We start from the raw sequence: 20,083 nt of genomic DNA, 5'->3' as shown, positions 1-20,083 counted from the left end.
TAGCATCAAGGAACCGAAGCTTGATCTCTCAGTATTCTTATCTTCTTATTTGAAGATTTCTCAAAGGCAGATAAGCAATGGAATCAAGGATATGGGTGTTAATAGAATCAGAGCTCAGCAGAGATTGATTTGCAAGCTCAATTCACACCATTAAATCCACATATGAAAAGAAATTTTAAATCAACATCATTGATCATGAAATGAGTTAGCAACAATTAGCCATTTCTTGTTTTGTTTTTTTTTTTCTTTTTCTTTTTCTCATTTTATTTGTGTAATCTCGATACAGGAAAGTCAATGAGCAATGTTATATCCATATAATCCAGTCACAGAAAGTCTCTCCCAGTGAGAGAGGAAAACCATGTTGTGAAAATTTTCTTGTAATACTTCTTTAGACTCTTAGCTCAAGCAAACATAATGCTGAAAGCAGCATCTCCCAGAATGGTTGTTAGGTCAGTTGTACTCACCAGATGTGCTTCCGTCTCATTATTGCTTGTCAAATTCAGAGGAACTGAGGTGATTGGTGAAGTAGCCACTGCCAGGATGGTGACATCAATATGAGTATCGTTCAGAGGCACTGGTGTCTCAATTTGATGTATAGCTGTAATTATGCCATCCTCTTTCACCAACTTTACTGCTTCCAAGCAAAGAAAAAAGAATGAAGTCTAATTCGGGATAACAATATGATATCCATTGCTTGAATTGAAATCTTTATCCTAATGCTCCCAATGGATGCAGAGAACAGCAGAAAGAGGAAAGCATTATAATCTTAAATTTTTGGCTGTTTGAACCTAAGAAATATTTGCTTCTACTTAGATAGACCAAATCCAAAAAAAAATTCTCAAAAAAAAAATCCAAAAAATTTTGGTTTTTTTTTTCTTCTATTCATTGAGAACAAGAGCTTCATAAACATAACTTTCAATTTCTTTCCTTTTCCATAGTTTCCTCAGTGGCAAATGAAAGAAAATGATAGAAAATATGAACAATAAAAGAAAATACAAAGGGATTAATAATATCTTCTAAGCTGTATAACTACTACTGAAATTGACTTATTGATTCCGGCTTCCTAAAGAGCCCTATTTGGTGTATCATGGAAAAGAAAACGTAACCATACAAACCCTTTTCACCCCAAAATACTTCTATAAGATTTCAAAACAACGTTGTGGTCTTAAGGCAATAGAATTAAAATATGGACATGCATGGTTATAAATCTTGACAACAACAATCTCATGTTCTCATTAATTTTCTTCCTAGCTTACCATTTCCACAAAAAGCAAAGCAAATTACTCAATTTTCCTCTCAAGAAAGCATTAGAGAGCCATCTACCTCAAACAAGAAACATGTCGTAAAAAAAATCTACAATATACTATCATTTCCACGATACAAAATTCACAAAGTGACTTAATGATATATGATAAAGAAAAAGAAAATAGCAATAAAGAATCAACCCCATGTACCCTAAACAATAAACAAATCTAAAAATATCCCTAAACAAGAAAAAGCAAAAGAAACAAATCCAAATGAAAATTGGGTTCTTGAAAATTTTTTTTTTTGTCATATATATATATTCGTTTTTTCAACCTTACCATGATAGGAGAACAACCAGAGCAAAAAGAAGCAAAGCAGAACAATAACTGGAATGGCATGGAGGACCCACTTGCCCGCAGACCAGGGCAGTGAAATCTTCTTCATCTTCTTGGTATCGAGATGAAGATGGTTAACCGGAAGATCAGCCATGTCATCCATCTTTTTTGGTGGACACTGCTTCACTTGTACTGGCTGCTGCTGGTTCACGTTGATGACGCAGTGCTCACCACTTCCATGTGCTCTAGATGAGCATGAAGAGGATCTCTGCTGCATTTGAGAGAGAGAGAGTGATTGAGGTTTCTGTAATGGGGTTTGAGAGGGTTGGCGTGGGATTGTGAATTTGAAGCTGAAGGGTTTAGACGTTTAGTTAGTTATACTTTCTTAAAGCATCTTGGGCGGGAAAGTTCTTGCACGTGACAAAGTGAGAGTTCAAGGAGACTTTTATATATATATATATATATATATATATAAGTATTTTTCTCTAATTATAAAAACTATAAAAACTATGTCGTAAAATATTCATGTTTTGAAACTATTTAACAAAACACCCTAGTTTTTGAAATTCAATTTTGACAAAATTGAATTTTGTGTAAAATTTGATGTCTTCAAAATTGAGTTTAGTGTACAACGTCGAGTTTCACTTAAATTTTCAAAAAAAAATTTTAATGATTGAACTTGCCTAGAACTCGATTTTCTAAAAATTAAGTTTCAAAACATGGACATGATGCTTAATAGTTTTAAAATAGAAACATTGTGCTAGATATTTTTAAAAATAAGGACAAAATCCTATCCCGTTATATATATACTACTAGATTATATTATCTTTGTATATTTTTCATATTTGCAAAATTTTGAGTTGATCAAAATTAATAACCATGTCATCAATCAATTGCTTAAATTCAAATTTTTGTAATTTAAAATAATATATAAAATATGAGTTTATGGATCAAATAGTAAATAACATCCAATTGACATAAATTAGCATGCATGTTGAGAATATATAGATCATGGAATTCAACGGTAGAATTTTCAAATTATGAATTCTATAACAAGTTATTGGATTGTGTAATATTGCTTAGAGTTACACCAAGTATAACTTGAACTTAACCTTATATATATATATATATATATATATATATATATATATATATATATATATATATATATATGTAAGGACCAAAAACGCATAAAATCAGCTTAGAGAGTGTGCTGTTTCTTTATTCACTAAAGGTCCTCATACAATACACTTGGTAGAGAGGGTTCAACAACAAAAAAAACATCTCCCCCTTTCCGTAGTGTCCTGACTCTTATTTATATCATTTGTTCCTTTCATCGTGGCCTTACACCTCACAATCTACTATGATTTTCCCTCTGACACCTGTCTGTCGGTAATGGAGCAGAGCTCTAACTTCGCGTTCGGCCAATGTTGTTCGGAGTCATATCACATTAATGCAACGGATTGAGCTGGTATCCTCCAATTAATGCGACCCGAATGGTTGTTGCCGGGCATTTAATGCAACCCTCTAAATTAGCTTGCCACCTTCGGATATTTGTAACCCTTATGTCAGCAGTGCCCATGCCACATCATCTTCGGGCATCCCCAGGTAATTTCCCTTACTCCTTTACTTTATCTTGCTTAATGCATGTCGACCTTCCTTTCCTCGGGTCCTCAGGTTATTGGGTCCTCAGAACCTCACAACAGCCCCTTTAACACTTAAGTTATTAACGATCAGTTAATAACCAAGTTTTAACTTCTTTCACACGCTTCTTAACTTCCCTCTGTTTTCACACGTACAACCGTCTTTTCACTGCCCCATGACCCGCGTCTGGCACCTCGTATCCCACGATGGAGCATTTATGGAGTGTGGTGTTTCTTTTCCCGCGCACGTTCTACGGCTGGATGGGTAATGCACGGTTCAGATCCCGCTTTCAATTATGAGCGGGAAAGTTACCGCTCTTATCTCTTTTACCCCACCCCTATAAAAGCAAACCCTTTGGCTGGATGTAGCTCATTTTGGCATTCTGAAGGATTGAAAGAAGAGTGAGCTCCCGAGGACCATCTTTAAGCGATCTTCAGAGGTGTGTTCATTTTCCTTTCGTTTCTCTCTATTTGCTTGTTTTTCTCCTCTTAGCGCGGGGGTTAATGGGTAGGTACGCTAAGCTAGTAAACACTGATGAGGCAAAGGCTGCCTTTAAAAACTGATATAGGATCCCTGATGACGTAAACATCACGTATTGTGAGGAAGAAGAGATTCCACTCGCACCTCGCCCCCCTGAGTCCGTTTTGATTCCCATGATTGCGTTTATCGAGGGGGGCATGGAGATTCCTATGGGTAGAGTAACCAGAGATTTTTTAATAAACTATAGGCTTACCCCCTCAGAATGTTCACCAAACGTCCTTAGAATTTTAGGATGCGTAGACGCGCTTAACCGAAAGATGGGGACCAATTTGACATGGCAAGATGTAAATTGGGTGTACAACTGCCAAAAAGGGGATAGGACTAAATATTACATGAAATGTAGATTCCCTTCCGTTAGGCTGATCTCTTGCTTACCCGACTCGAGTAAAGGGATGGACGAAGATTATCTTGTTGTCTCGGGCAGCGCATGACGGCTTACAACGCCTACCGAGAAGGGACGCCGGAGTAGTGTTCCGGGGCCCGGCACGGCATTTAGGAATGACCAAAATTTTCATGTGTTACCTTTGTTTAACTTATTCATTCTAACCATTTCATTCCTTATTGCGGACGATTTCCATCTTGCTCCAAACTTATCTCTGTGAATCGAGCGGTCGAGCCGGATTCTTCGGTCGGAAATATTTGTACAGGACGGACAACTCAGAGCAGCCCACATTATCCTCGGGTACACACCATCCACCAAACGTTTCCAAAGCCCGAAGAACGTAATCGAGCAAGAGATCTACGATTAGCTCGGATTGACGTTGCGGCCCACGGATTCTCTTGCTCGCACCTCCTGCGGGAACTCGAAGACGCGCGGCTTCTACGCTCCTCTTGCCGCCCGATTACTTATCCCCCTTTGGACCGAGTATAACCTTGTAGCCGAGGAAAGAGCCCGATACGCGAGCAAATCCTCCGAGGTGACCGAGAAGGATTTTGAAGTGTTCTACCGTCCAGACGCTCCTTCCCGGCTCCAATCAGTCAACGGCGAAATGGGTTTTCAAGAGAAAGAGCCCGACTTGTTGGCCTTCTGCGAGCGCACGCGCGACTCTTCACGGCCGGGATTCCGGTCCCACTCGTCCGATCCTCATTGTTACCCGTGCACCTTCCTCGGAGGCGGCGGATAAAAAATGGAAAAGGGGCCAAAGTAGCAAGCATGTGATAGAAATCGAAGAAGGGGAGAGTCTTGACCCTTTCGTTAAAGATACCAGGGCTGGGAAAGCCCTTTCCAAAAAAGCTGCTCCTACTCTTGGTTCTTCTAAGGACCCCAGTAGTGAGTCTATAAAGAAGGCGTCAGCCTGGCGACCCAACTTTACTCTCAGCTCGGGTAGCCCTGTTATGGATGATGCGAACTTGAGAGACCCGAAGAAGGGAAGCTCGAGCCTGGTGGCCGAATGTCTAGAGAAGGCTCTATGCCTTCCCGAAGATATGGCAGAGCTGCGGTCCTTCCGTAAGAGGGAAGTTTTCTTGTCTTTGAAGCAGGACTTAGCCAAGGTATTTTCTAAGCCTTTGCACAGTCCATACATGAGTTTAACTCTTTATTATGTCTAACTTTTTTTTTTTAACTCGAATATATCATAGGTGGTCCAAGCTTCATTTATGGCTGAGGAGTGGGTAGATCACTCACTGGATCTTGCCCGAAAAGCTAATCAAAATGCCGAGGTGGCATTGAGGGCACAAAAAGAAGCCGAGTTGAACTTGAAAGAGACTCTCACTCGCCTGTCCGAGGTAGAAAAAGCTCACAAGAATGCTGAGTCGGCCCTGAAAAGCTACGAATCACAAGCAAACCTTGCTCTTGAGAAGCAAGCTCAGAGTAGGCTCGCTCTTACTGTTGTTGAGCTTAAGCAAGCGCAGCGGCCGCCCAAGGAGCGGTGCGGACGTAGCGGAACAAGCGACATACGATGCGGGAATGAAAAATGCTTCGGATAGCTTGGCCGCCCGGCTCGAAAGGGGTTGCTAGGGCGTTTTGTTTGGAGGTATGGGGTCATGCCTTGGACGGCTGTGGGGTAGGCGCCGATCTTGAACTTCGGGCTCCGGATAGTGTTTACTATCCCACGGCATTACGGCTTGCTCTGCTCCCCGTACCACCAAGTGAATCGAGTGAGCCTATTCTGCTGATCCTTCGATGCGACGGCCTCAAAGGCCCTTCTCTACAGCTCAGCCCGTGGAAGAAGTAATTGAGGGTGATATTGCTGAAAAAACCAAAAAAGAAGAAAAAAGATAAAGATCCAGAGAAAAGGAAGGACAAGCAGCCTGTAGCTTAGTCATTCTATCATGATTGTCTCCTTCTTCTTTTTGCTGTTGTTGTTTTTTTTTTTTTTTTAACGGATGTAAGGGGCTATATGATTGCCCCAATTTTGTAAAGAGAATTTGTTAAGAAATTAATATTTAGCCCTTCTCTTTTGTTTTATATACAAGTCTTATTACAATGTGCTACCATCCAACTGTCACTTTATACGCATTCAGAAGCGTACTTTAAAACAAATCATAATATTACTTTAAATTGTTCATTATACTTGTGATTTTAAGAAACGCGAAAAGCTTAACCTGGGCACCATCATTTCACTACTTAACCTTTTTTGACGTTTGAAAGAGAAGGCATGAGATTCAATATGATAATGAGCAACGAGGCTTAATGATTTATTTATGCTAATGCTTTAGATGCTTGAGATTCTTTAGCCGTGATCTTGTTGGATTTATAATTCCTGTGTTATGGTCCGAGGAACCAAAAAAGAACAAAAGTCAGTTTAGCACTTATGTTTTTGCAAGTGATTAATTTCTCTTAGACTTGTGGCCCGAGGAGCCGAACAAGAACTAAGATCAGTTTAACACTTATGTTTTTGCAAGTGATTAATTTCTCTTAGACTTGTGGCCCGAGGAGCCGAACAAGAACTAAGGTCAGTTTAACACTTATGTTTTTGCAAGTGATTAATTTCTCTTAGACTTGTGGCCCGAGGAGCCGAACAAGAACTAAGGTCAGTTTAACACTTATGTTTTTATTGGTACAGAATTGAAACGAATAGAAGCCACACACTAACGAAGATTCTTTTCTTAATAATAATATCGTCGTAAGTTATTTACATTCCAAGGGCGAGGAATCACCCTTCCATCCAGATCTTCTAAACGATAAGCCCCTACACCTGCTATAGAGGTAATTTTATACGGCCCCTCCCAATTAGGACCCAACTTTCCCCAAGCAGGATTTTTTGCTACCCCCACTACTTTTCTTACCAAATCTCACGGTACCAAGGGCACTGGTCCTAACTCCCTTGTCATATGTGCGAGTTTCTGCTGATAGCTGCCCATCTTCACATTGGCTATTTCTCTCCTTTCCTCAATAGTATTCAAACAATCATACATCCTATCGTGATTGCTTGCTACGTCATACTGGTCGGACTTCAGGGTGGGAAAACCCGACTCTAGTGGTATTATAGCTTCCATTCCATACGTCATTGAAAAGGGAGTCTCGCCTGTCGATCTTCGGGGTGTAGTGCGATAAGCCCATAACACATGAGGTAATTCTTCTACCCAGCTTCCTTTAGCGTCATCCAATCGTTTCTTCAAACCTGCCAAGATGACTTTATTTGTTGCTTCGGCCTGTCCATTTCCTTGAGGATAGGACGGTGTTGAATATCCATTTCTTATTCCCATTTACGCGCGGTACGCGGAAAGCCTTGCTATCAAGGCGAAGACCATTATCGGATATCAAGGTATGAGGGACTCGACGAATTATGATATTTTCCGGATGAATCTTTTTGCATCCACGTCCCTAATGTTGGCTAACGGCTCGGCCTCCACCCATTTCGTGAAGTAATCCGTGCGACGATGAGCCATCTCCTACCCAGGTGCAGGAAAAGGTCCGACGATATCTAAACCCAACTTAGCAAAGGGCCATGGGCTGGACAACGGATTTAAGTTACCTCCTGGTTGATGTATGTTTGGCGCAAACCTTTGACATTGATCACATTTCTTGGCATAATCTTGAGAGGTTCTTTGCATGCTTGGCCACCAATACCCTTGGGTCATGGCTCTATGAGCTAATGATCTTCCTCCGGTGTGGCTCCACACACACCTTCATGCAATTCTTCCGGCAAAGGTTCCACGGCTTCGGGATGTACGCAAAGGAGGTACGGCCTGCGTAGGAACGCCTATGGAGTTTTTGCTCCTCTCGATAGCCGATGGGAGCACTTCTTCGTACCTTCTCGGCCATTGTCCCATCTTCGGGTAGTATTCCGTCTTTGCGCAAGAAAGCTATAATTGGGTCCATCCAGCTTGGGCCTACATGAGCATGAACCGTACTGCCGAGATGTTGGTCAAGCTAGAGGACAATAAATCCTCCACCATAACCATACGCGGTAACTTCGAACCTAGTGAAGTGGCTAACATTGCTAATGAATCAGCATGAGAATTATGTCCTCTTGGGACTTGTTGTACCTTGAAACTGTCAAACAAACTCAACACCCCTTGGACTCGTTTAAGATAGCTTCTCATCCGCTCATCTTTTGCCTCAAACTCTCCATTAACTTGCCCTACCACCAATCGGGAATCATAGAACACCCTCACTGCCTTTCCTCCCAAATGTCTAACCATCTGGGAGCCCACTAAGAGAGCCTCGTACTCGGCCTCATTATTAGTGGCTGGGAATCCCAACCTCAATGACTTTTCAATGACTAGTTTCTCAGGATATATTAACACGACTCCAACCCCAGCTCCTTTTCGATTTGATGCCCCATCCGTGTAGACTTCCCAAGGAGTGATATTTTCCATCTCAATGGACATTATTGTCATCACGGCATCTTCGTGGTTAACTTGACCTTCCGTGAACTCGGCCACGAAGTCGGCAAGGATTTTCCCTTTGATAGCTGTCCGGGGCATATACTTGATATCATAAGCTCCCAGCTTGGTTCCCCACTTTGCTACACGACCCGTATAATCCGACTTCCTCATGATAGCTTGCAGAGGCAATTGAGTGAGTATTACCACGGTGTGAGCTTGGAAGTAATGAGGCAATTTTCTTGTTGCATGCACCACGGCTAGAAGCGCTTTTTCCAGCAGTAGATATCGCTGTTCTACTTCTTGCAAAGACTTGCTGATATAATATATTGGTTTCTGGACCCCATCATCATTCCGTATTAAGACAAGACTTACGGAGTGATTTGTGACGGCTAAATAAGCATATAACACTTCTTCCTTCTCGGGCGTCGATAATATTGGTGGTCTAGATAGGTATTGCTTTAAATCCTCAAAAGCCAAGTTGCATTCATTAGACCCTTTGAAAATATTTCCAATTCTGCGTAAGGCGATAAAATGGGCGGCACTGTCTGGACCGTGAAATGAACTTGTTCAAGGCTGCAATCATACCATTAACTTCGCATACTTTCGGGTTTTGAGGGGATGCAAACCTAAGACAGCCTTAATTTGGTCGGGGATTAACCTCAATTTCCCAGATGAGTAATCATGTACCCTAAAAACTTCTGAGCCCACTCCGAAGGAACACTTTGATGCATTCAAGCGTAACTTATACTTTCTTAACAGAATGTCTCTGCAAAGTGTCAAAATGGTCTTCTATCTTCTTACTTTTGATTACCATGTCATTGATATAAGCTTCCATATTACGCCCCCCATTGCGCATCAAACATTACGATCACCATTCGTTGATAAGTGGACCACGCATTCTTTAGACCAAGGGCATCACTCGGTAATGGTAGTTACCATTAGGGGCACGAAAAGCCGTCTTCTCCGATCATTCGGTGACAAAGGGATTTGATGATACCCTTGGAATGCATCCAAGAAGCTCATTCGGTGCCCACGATTGCATCCACCAATTGATCAGTCCCGGGTATAGGGAAAGGATCCTTGGGACATGCCTTATTCGGATACGTAAAAGTCAATACGGACTCTCCATTTCCCATTCTTCTTTTTTACCACGACGGTATTGGCAGCCATTCGGGATAGAAGATCTCCTTGATCGCACCCCGGCTTGCTTTAGCTTACCAACCTCCTCTTTCGCACCCTCTGCGTGTTCTTGAGATGCTCGCCGAGGAGGGAAATTTCTTTGTCTAGGCGTCGCACGGGGGTTAATATTCAAATGGTGGCAGATAACTTCTGGATTAATTCCTGGTACATCATAAGTCGTCCATGCAAAAACATCAATATTATCCCGCAAGAATTGAATCAACTCTTCTCTTTCCTGTACCGGCAGCTTGGATCCGACTTGAAAATACTTCTCTTTATCTTCCCCAATAATTACCTTGGTTAGCTTCTCGGCAGAGCCTTCATCCTCAACTAGGCCAACTTCCCGAGCAGCCTCCTTTAATTGCTATGATGTCTCAAGAACTTTTCCTTCCAACGAACCTCGGCCTGTACGAATAGTGGCAGACGTTAGACATTGCCTGGCTACCATTTGACTGCCATGTAATACTCCCACGCTTCCTCGTATAGGGTACTTCACCATCACATGTAAGGTAGATGAAACTGCCTCCATTGCATGCAACCATGGTCTAGCCAAAATGGCCGTGTATGGAGAATATGTCATAACAACTATGAAGTTCACTTCGGAACCCTCCACACCTGCACGGCCTAATCATTCCCGTGGATCAGTTTCCATCAAAACCGACCAACGGATGGTCGTATTTTTCCAAGTCCTCCTCTCTCAACTTTCATCCATTGAATAGGTCCGGATACATAATCTCGGCACCACTTCCATCATCCACCCAGACTCGTTTCACATCATATCCCCCGATGTTGTGACGACCAAGGCATCATCATGGGGTTGAAACGTTCCCTCTTTATCCTTATCAGAAAAACCCAATATAGGCGTCACCGAGGATCTCATTCTTTTGTTTGCTTGATGATTCTCTTCTACGTCCTCATTCCCACACTTGTTTTGAACGGTCATGACCCGAGAAGGTTTTCCAAAGTCTCCTCTCGGCTGGGTCAAGATGACGTTAATAGTGCCTAGAGATGGTTGAGGGGCCTGACCCCAATATTTCCGAGTGTCTAGTTGTTCCTGTTTCCCATTCGGCTTTGCCAATAAGTGATTGATCTTCCCGGCCCTAATCAATTGATTCAAATGGTCACGCAGTGTCCGACACTCCTTCGTGGTGTGTCACTTATCCTGGTGGTAATGGCAGTGGAGGTTTTGATTTCTCGTGGATGCATCTCCACTCATTTTGTTGGGTGGCCTAAAGTATGGCTCATGCCGAATTTTCTCCAGTATGTGATGCACGGGTTCCTTAAATAGCGAGTTAATTAGAGGAGACTCAGCGGTCCTCGGATGGCTTGTAAAGTCTCGTTTGGGCCGAATACCTTGAAACCCCCCTCCCTGAAGATCCTTCCTCTCCAGATACCCTTTCATTTTTCCTTTGCTTTGCATCTGATCTTCTTCTACTCGTTTATACTTATCTATCCGGTCCATGAGCTGACGCATGTCTATCGCGGCCTTCATTGTCAAAGACTTCCTTAACCCATGATCTGTGGGAAGACCCACCTTGAAAGTTCTCACGGCTACACTTTCCACATCCCCATCAATTTCATTATACGTTTCCCAGTACCGGTCGGAATAGGTTTTGAGTGTTTCGCCTTCCCTCATAGACATAGACAATAGAGCATCCGAAGGTTTTGGAATCCTAGTACAAGTTATGAACCTTGCTCCAAATGCCCTAGTCAATTCCTCAAAAGACCTCAGAGAACCTTCTGCCAAAGCATCAAACTACCTCATAGCCACGGGCCCCAAACTGGAGGGAAAAACTCTGCACATCAATGCCTCATTATTCGAATAAACGGCCATCTTCTGACTAAAATGACTAACGTGCTCTACAGGGTCAGTCCTCCCGTTATACATAGTAAAAATGGGTTGAGAAAACCTACGAGGTAACTTTGCCCTATTTATCCTATCCACAAAAAGGGATTTGGCAATTTGCCTCAGGGCTTTTCCCATTGCATCACTCCCGTCATCGCAATATATCCCATCAGTATCAGGCATCCTTGTCTCTTTCAGCTGCTTTGCCCTAACGCCCGAAGACACGCTGACACGGGTTACACTTCGAGTAGGCTCAAATACTGAGGGATGAGTTCCTTCAGGGTTTGCTTCCGAACTGTCACTAGAAGAACTAGCATTACCCTTACGTCTCCGCTTCCTACTATCCACGCACTTGCGTAAGTAAGCTATCTCAGATTGCATCTGTTGCAATACATCGTCGCGAGACATATGCCCCTCAGTTAGTGATCGTTGCTCGGCCCACGACCGCCATCATGTGCTTTCACCACCCACGAGGTATGTCCCTTCCCTTTGTCACGGCGGAGACTTACGGCTACGTCCACCTTGCAGTGAACTTACTAATTCTTCCCCTTCTAGATACACCTCCGCCATACACTTCTAGATGGAACGTGATACGTTGTTGTTGTTCCCACAGACGGCGCCAATTGTAAAGACCAAAAACGCATAAAATCAGCTTAGAGAGTGTGCTGTTTCTTTATTCACTAAAGATCCTCATACAATACACTTGGTAGAGAGGGTTCAACAACAAAAAAACATCTCCCCCTTTCCGTAGTGTCCTGACTCTTATTTATATCATTTGTTCCTTTCATCGTGGCCTTACACCTCACAATCTACTATGATTTTCCCTCACGACCTGTACATCGTCGGTAATGGAGCGAGCTCAACTTCGCGTTGACTGCTTGTTGGTCATATCCACATTAATGCAACGGATTGAGTTGGTATCCTCCAATTAATGCGACGAGAATGGTTGTTGCAGGCATTTAATGCAACCTCTAAATTAGCCTGCCACCTTCGGATATTTGTAACCCTTATGTCAGCAGTGCCCATGCCACATCATCTTCGGGCATCCCCAGGTAATTTCCCTTACTCCTTTACTTTATCTTGCTTAATGCATGTTGGCATTTCTTTCCTCGGGTCTTCGGGTTCTTGGGTCCTCGGAACCTCACAATATATATATATATATATATATATATATATATATATATATATATATATATATATATATAGGGTCAGTTAACGTGTGAACTTAATTAGGACATTCTTCTTTTAAAAAAAATATATATATATATATATTTTAATAGACTATTTTAGAAAAGCTTTTATACTACTTTTATGATAAATTTAAAAAAAAAAAAAAAACTGTCAAAGAAGTCAGTTGCTTTTTTCTTTCCCATAAAAAGTTTTTAAAAATATTTCCTAAACTAATCCCTTCAATAATTAGTTACAATTAAGAGTGTGCATAGTTCGGGTTGAGGGGTTTTTTCAACCCAACCAACCATGGGAATTTTAAAAAGTTCAATTCAATCCAACCCATCACAAGGGTTTAACCTAACTCACATAGATTCGGTTGGAACCATGGGCCATTAGACTTATTATTATTATTATTATTATTATTATTATTATTATTATTATTATTAATAAATTGAGTATTAGTATCAATGTAACTTCATAGAGGCAAACATCACTTATGACCAAACAACAATAGAGAGAGTGAAGGCTAGACAGGGACAAACCTACAAAGCAAAAAGAAAGAGAGAAAGGGGCATGGTAAATTTAAGAAGAAGGACAAAAAAGTAAATAAGAAAATTGTATAATATATTTTTAAATATATATTAAATATAGTTGGGTCGGGTCAGGTTTGGCAGATTTGTGAATCTTATAACCCAAACCCAACCGAACTTATGTAAAAAATATATTCACAACCCAACCCTTAAGTTGAATCAAGTCGGTTTTGGCGGGTTGGTTGCACACCCCTAATGACAATGGGAGATGGTGGATTTGAACCCCAAGAGATGAAAATTGAGTTACAAAACCCTTAGCTCAATCCAAGCGTGCAACGGGCAATAATCAATCTCTTCAAAATTAGAATGAGACAAATTATATGAGGTTTTCTTAGTCATAATATTCATAAGATCTTATGTTAGAAATCTTTAGCCATCATCAAGAGATTCCCTTTTGGAAATATTCGTTGTGTATGGGACAAGAGGACTACACAAACCGAAGAAATAGTCATGCTCTTGACCCTACATAAGCCAAGTATCATGCAGGGCCCAATCTTGAAATTCCGATTTTGATCTTGGTGTTGAGTCTCTGATGAGTCAATCAGTTTTAAACTTTTAAAGTCTAGCACAACGAAGATGTATGGGTCAAACCGTCAAAGTAGTTGCTGGGTAATGGTACATTACATGACTTTGCAATGAGTCAAATACACTGAAAAAAAAATAAACTTAGTGATATACTTCAATGGAGTATATTGGAATTATCCTCATACTTCATCATCATCATATATGGATTTGAGTTGCAAATCTGTCTACGGAAGTTTTGTAACGAATATCCCACCAGACCTCACCATATTTCCAAGAAGTAACATTCATGGATCCGAGCATTTTGTTCTGCCTTGGATAAAACTGGGCTTGAGGTTAGTTCAGAAGCCCATAAGGTCATAAAGGTTCCTATTTAACAAGCCGAACTACTTCTTGGACTGGTTTCGGGTAAATATTATTGCCAGGCCATTGTCTGTCAATGAACAGTTTAACATCAAACCCTTTTTTTTTTAAAACAATTTCACATCAACCTGCCCAAATTTGATTAAAAAAATGGTAAAGGTGAGCACACTTATCAAATTTAACACTGCAAAGTGCCAAATATAAGATGCACTTTACTTTATCTGAATTAAAAATAAAAAAAAAAAACTGTTTGCATTAACTAGAACAAAATACATTACACCAGTCCTCCCCCACTGCAACCTGAATCAAATATAAGATAAACTTGAATGCAGCCCTTGTCCACAATGTTATTGTATGACTGGAATCGAAAACTAGGGTCATTGACATTAGTAGAGTTTGCAACCTTAGGTTCAAGTTACACATTCCATATGTTTTGGACAAACTAATACTCTTTGCAATCTTTTCAAGAATATGAAGCTAATTGCACTCTGTATGGTGAAGCATTCCTATATAACCACCTAGGCGTCTGTACGTTACTTTTTAACATCACCAAGCATATAATGCTAAACAAGTAGTGAAATGTAAGCACGAATGATTAGAACATAGCTGGAGAGAGAATCACAGCAAAGAGAAATCATTATTAATGAATTCTTAGGCTAAACTATAAAAATTGAAAGACAGTTCCTACAAAGAGACATCTTACGTACAAGAACTGAGCTCACATGTACATTGAAGAAGCAATGAAAGAAGGCAGAAATTCCCTGTATGTAAAGATTTAAGGTTCAAGGAAGAGGCTGTTATCTTCTATGATGCAAAAATTGATAACTAGGCACAGTATATATGAACACTGCAAAAAGATATGAATCACTTTATCCTTAATTTAGTCCTCCACCTCAGTCTCTTTCTGTCCATTTACTGCAATTTGTCTTTTATCATCATCCCTTGATTCCCTTCTGACATGAGAAGATGATGATGGGTTCCTCCGCGAGTTTTGTACTGGATGGATTTGGGGATCATATTTCTGGGAGGCAAGGTAATTTAAAGCTGAAACCACATCAGTTATGACAGGTCGCATATTAGGCTGCTCCTGAACGCACATTGCAGAAATAGCAAGTGCTTGGTACAAACCTCTCATAGGATATTGACCTTGGAGCAGTGGATCAACCATTTGTGGAAAATATTTCCGGTCTTTGAATAAGGGCCGTGCCTAAAACAAATCCAATACACTGTATAAGCCTGATGAAGACAATATTTTGAATAACAGTTTTCTTTATGCTCCAAAAAATAAGTTGCTTGGAAATTTAATACGATCTTGTTTTGACTCAAGAATACATACTTGAACTTGATAACATAGACATTTGAAGAGATCAATTTAAAATATTGGTAAGTATCCTCCATAATTGCATTATTGCAACTAATGCAAGAGAAAGGTGGGTCACAGTTTGAGTTAAAGATTCATTTACTCATTCCTGTTTTGTTCACAGTTGATGTAATAGAAGCCAAAAATCAGTTGGCTGTGAGGTTTTTTTTTTTTTTTAAATTTTAATTTGGGGGCTTCCTCAAGATATTCTAGCATTATTCTCAAAATGAAAGTCAAACCTCCAAGGAGATATTACATCTTCAAAGTCTGAAAAAAAAAATAAATAAATAAAAAAAGAGAGAAAATAGGAGGTTAAAACTGGAAATTTGATCAGCTAGTTTCTACAAAATAACTAGGTCAACCACAATTAAAACTTTTTAGAAAGCCATTTGGGACCAGCAGCAATAACATCACAATGCGAGTGAGCTGCTCAACAGAAGATCTAGAAAGCATAGACATGGACACGTTTAGTCATGAATTCATTTTATTATCCACTATTGCTCTTAAATTGATATATACATATATATATATATATATATATATATAATATTATATGAAAAAATAAATGCCTAACAATATTTAAAAGAGAAGTGTGATGTCCAAAAATTTTCACAACACTTCCACTGCAAATCTTAGGTGATAAGCGGTTCAAATCTGAATTTATTACTAAAATTACTTTTTTGCCAGTTAATAACAACTAGTATAACAATTAGTAACAATTTGCCACTTAAAATTTGTTGTGAAAATATTGTGGACAAAGTATTTCTCTAATTGCTCATCTTCTCAATCCCTTAGAAACAAAAAACAAAAAAATTACACTTTACCATCCTAAACTATACTCCTAATTACACTTTGCACCATAAACTTTGAATTTTTGACCAAGTTAACAGCAAATTTAAAGTTGGAGTGCAAAATGTAACAATGGTTATAGTTTATGGTGCAAAACGTGCATTCAAAAAGTTTAGGGAGCAAAGGGTAATATGGGGTATAGTTTAGAATGGTAAACCAAAAAAAAAAAAAAATCAACTAAAGTTGCATATGGCATTGGCTTAAAAAATCAGCTTTTTTCACTAGCTTATTTCTCTAATTGCTCATCTTCTCAATCCCTTAGAAACTAAAAACAAAAAAATTACACTTTATCATCCTAAACTATACTCCTAATTACACTTTGCACCATAAACTTTGAATTTTTGTCCAACGTTAACAGCAAATTTAACATTGGAGTGCAAAATGTAACAATGATCATAGTTTAAAGTGCAAAACGTGCATTCAAAAAGTTTAGGGAGCAAAGGGTAATATGGGGTATAATTTAGAATGGTAAACCAAAAAAAAAAAATACAACTAAGGTTCCATATGGCATTGGCTTAAAAAGCCAACTTTTTTTACTATTTAACTTATTTTTGTTACTATTCAACTTATTTTTATTACTATACATGGGTCCTATTACACTTTTTGATACTATTTACTAGTCTCGTTGTACTATTTCAACTACCTTTTAACTTCATCTGCAATACTTTCGGCAAAAAAATTTCAGTTTCAGCTAAAAAAACTGTTTTCAAACAGACTCTAAGTGGTAAAACCCCCCCTATACTTCTATACCTCAAGTGCTGGCTCTTAGGAAGCCAACATGCAATAACTAAACATTCAAGAAAGATATATAGACACGGCAATGCCCACTAAATCAGCAGTTCAAATTGATAGACTGATGCTCTACCTGAGAACTAATATTGCTCAGCAGAGTAAATCAACAAGGACAACAATCACAATAAAGTAATTTATCCAAACAATTAATATCAACAGGAAATAGTGGAGCAACAAAGTTATCTTACCCATGCAACCAGATTTTGCTCTTTAGAACTTTTGGTGCAATCGATTGCTTTTCTGCCCGTGATGAGCTCCAAAAGAACAACCCCAAAGCTGTAAATATCTGATTTGAATGTCAGCTGGCCTGTCATTGCATAATCTGGTGCACAATACCCATACGTGCCCATGACCCTTGTGGAAACATGGGTCTTATCCCCACTGGGACCTACTTTGGCCAATCCAAAATCAGATAACTTCGGATGATACTCCTCACCAAGCAAAATGTTTGAGCACTTTAGATCACGATATATAACAGGGGGTTTCATTTTGTCATGCAAATACTCCAAGCCCCTCGCTGCACCAGCTGCTATTTTCATTCTCGTATTCCAATCAATTACTTTTCTGCCAGGTGGAAGATCTGCCAAGGAAAAGCCGAGGGTGAAAAAAATAAAAAATAAAACTCATCGTCTTTGTGGAAATAATACCAAAAGTTGGAAAGTTAAAATGTTGTTGCCATAACGGAGATGGGAAGAGAAAGAGATCATGTTGAGAAAATAAAGTACCATGCAAATGGTTTTCCAAAGATCCTAATGGCATGTATTCATAAACCAACAGCCTCTGATCTCCCTCAGCACAAAACCCAATCAATTTGACAAGATTAGTGTGGTCAGCAAGACTAAGCGTCAATACTTCAACAACAAATTCCCTAATTCCTTGATGTCCATTGCGGTCAAGTTGCTTGATAGCTACATCCTACACCAAAAAAAGTAACAAAATTCAGGTCTTACCACTGGCCTACAGCGTAGAATAAAACCACAACAATCACTAAATTCAAACTATGGGATCAGAACATACAAAACAGCATATTAAAGTTTAAGGAAACAGTATAACAAAGCATCTAGCTGTTCAGAGCAGAGAAAATATATTTAACAGTATTTCTAACTTATTGCAAACATGTATTAAAGTTTATATGAAATTCTAGAACCTTGTTCAGTTGACTATATGAGCTAAATTACGATACTTTTTCTTAGTTGGGTTTCAGACTAGTTGACCATCACAGTTTTGTTTATTTTGCAAAACAGAATTAATAAGATCAGATTAATCCCCAAACCAACCTGATTTATTTTCTCCAAACGCCCTTTGTAAACTTTTCCAAAACCGCCTTCACCCAGAAAGCAATCTGACCGGAAATTGCCAGTTGCAATTGCTAGTTCATCAAACGTAAATGTTTGCGCCCGCTTGCCATTGGTTTGACCATCCTTTGAAACCTCCTCCTTCATATTCAAGCCCTTTACATCCAAAGCTAATTGGTCATCCTTAGAAACTACCTCCTTTTTCACCTCAGACTCCTTCACATTTACATTTGGATTGATTTTCACTGCATCTAAGACACGTATACACACACAACATGAGCATCACACACACAGAAAGACAGTGACATCAAATAAGACACATGTTTAACAAAAGCCAAGAATTGATTTTGAGATATTCGGGAAAAACCACAGTCATCAAATTGAAAGAGCAAACAAAGAACACAAAATGACAAAACCCAACACTGAGGAAAAATTTTGGATTATGGGTTGTACTTTTCCAATCATGCAAGCAAACAAACGAAAAAAAAAAAGTATCTGCATAATAACTACAAAAAGTTACATGAACCCAGAATCAAAACTTAGCCCCTAAAATTATACAATTTGAAAAGGCAGCTTAACTTCAAACCCCAAAAAATTTTAAAAATTCAAAAAAAAAAAAAACACACACACACACACGCACTAAATGCTAGAACAAGATGTCTATTAACAATCTCAATATTAAAAAAAATCCAAATATTTATCAAATATATAAATTGGGAAAGCCCATTAAATTATACACAAAAATAAAAAATTATGGTAAAAAATTCACATGGAAGATTATACAAAACAAATTTGGGCAAAGATTATCGATTTTGATCGATTTACAAAAATACCCATATCCCAAAAATAAAAAATTTAGTAACACAAAAATGTAATTTTATATTTCTTTCTTAAACAGACATCACCATAAACAACTAAAAAATGGGTCTTATCACAATGTTTTGGGAAATTTGATCAAAAGGGAGAGCAGAAATACCTGAAGCCGTTTGATCTTGTGGTTTATTATTCTTATTGTCACTGTAATCATTGTTCAAGTTTTCTGATTGTTTGCTTGATTTCCCTATGCAACGAAAGCAACCCATAACAAAAGCTCAGCTCAACCCACTTCTCTCTCTCTCTCTCTCTCTCTCTCTCTCTATATATATATGTATGTGTGTGTGCGCGCGCGCGCGCGTGTGTGAGTCTGAGCTATTTACAGTGACACCAGAGACCCCAAAACAAAAACACAAACACAGTGAGCGAGAGACAGAGAGAGACACATAGGAGCTTTGCCGTTCTATATAATGCTGCGTTTTGTAGTTGTGTTGTGTCTTGTTTGTGGTTTTTTCATTTTTGTGTGTGTGTGGTTTTTATAATTTTGGGTTTCTTTCCGGTGCGAACCAAAATCTAGTGTTCCTTATATTTATCAACCAATTATAATCAGCCATCTGGCAGGTCTGCGTGCGTTTCAATCGGCTGCGGCAGAGTTTGCTTGCATTTATGGTATCGAGGAATGCGCCACGTAAGACAAGACAAGGTCGTTTGGTCAACCAGAATTTTTAAAAGCTCTTATTTTATTGGTCTTACGTGTGAAAGGGACA

General features: G+C 39.4%; 1 protein-coding gene across 2 annotated transcripts; it reads right to left on the bottom strand.

The window, feature by feature from the left end:
* Window positions 1-14,825: 14,825 nt before the first annotated feature.
* Window positions 14,826-19,822, bottom strand: LOC142607758 (putative serine/threonine-protein kinase PBL5). 2 transcript variants are annotated; one of them, XM_075779370.1, is made up of 6 exons: window positions 19,480-19,822; window positions 18,486-18,754; window positions 17,934-18,123; window positions 17,397-17,788; window positions 15,336-15,414; window positions 14,826-15,228 (listed from the first exon to the last, which is right to left on the bottom strand). In XM_075779370.1, exons 1-6 carry the CDS (start codon window positions 19,583-19,585, stop codon window positions 15,221-15,223), a joined length of 1,044 nt encoding a protein of 347 aa, XP_075635485.1. In that variant the 5' UTR covers window positions 19,586-19,822; the 3' UTR covers window positions 14,826-15,220. The 2 variants fall into 2 exon arrangements, with proteins under 2 accessions (XP_075635485.1, XP_075635484.1); XM_075779369.1 differs by having other exon boundaries at window positions 14,826-15,414; window positions 19,480-19,819.
* Window positions 19,823-20,083: the final 261 nt, after the last annotated feature.

The sequence above is a fragment of the Castanea sativa genome, chromosome 8, assembly GCF_040712315.1.
Source record: "Castanea sativa cultivar Marrone di Chiusa Pesio chromosome 8, ASM4071231v1".
Classification (NCBI taxonomy): domain Eukaryota; kingdom Viridiplantae; phylum Streptophyta; class Magnoliopsida; order Fagales; family Fagaceae; genus Castanea; species Castanea sativa.
Note: the sequence above shows the minus strand (reverse complement) of the source record. Positions and strands in the feature narration are given on the sequence as shown.

Coding starts and splice junctions, on each gene's coding strand:
- LOC142607758 (XM_075779369.1), bottom strand. CDS start 19,585: ATGGGTTGCTTTCGTTGCATAGGGAAATCAAGCAAACAATCAGAAAAC. Junction 18,124..18,485: donor GTTTGGAGAAAATAAATCAG/GTTGGTTTGGGG, acceptor TTTTTGGTGTAG/GATGTAGCTATCAAGCAACT. Junction 15,415..17,396: donor AGCAAAATCTGGTTGCATGG/GTAAGATAACTT, acceptor GATTTGTTTTAG/GCACGGCCCTTATTCAAAGA.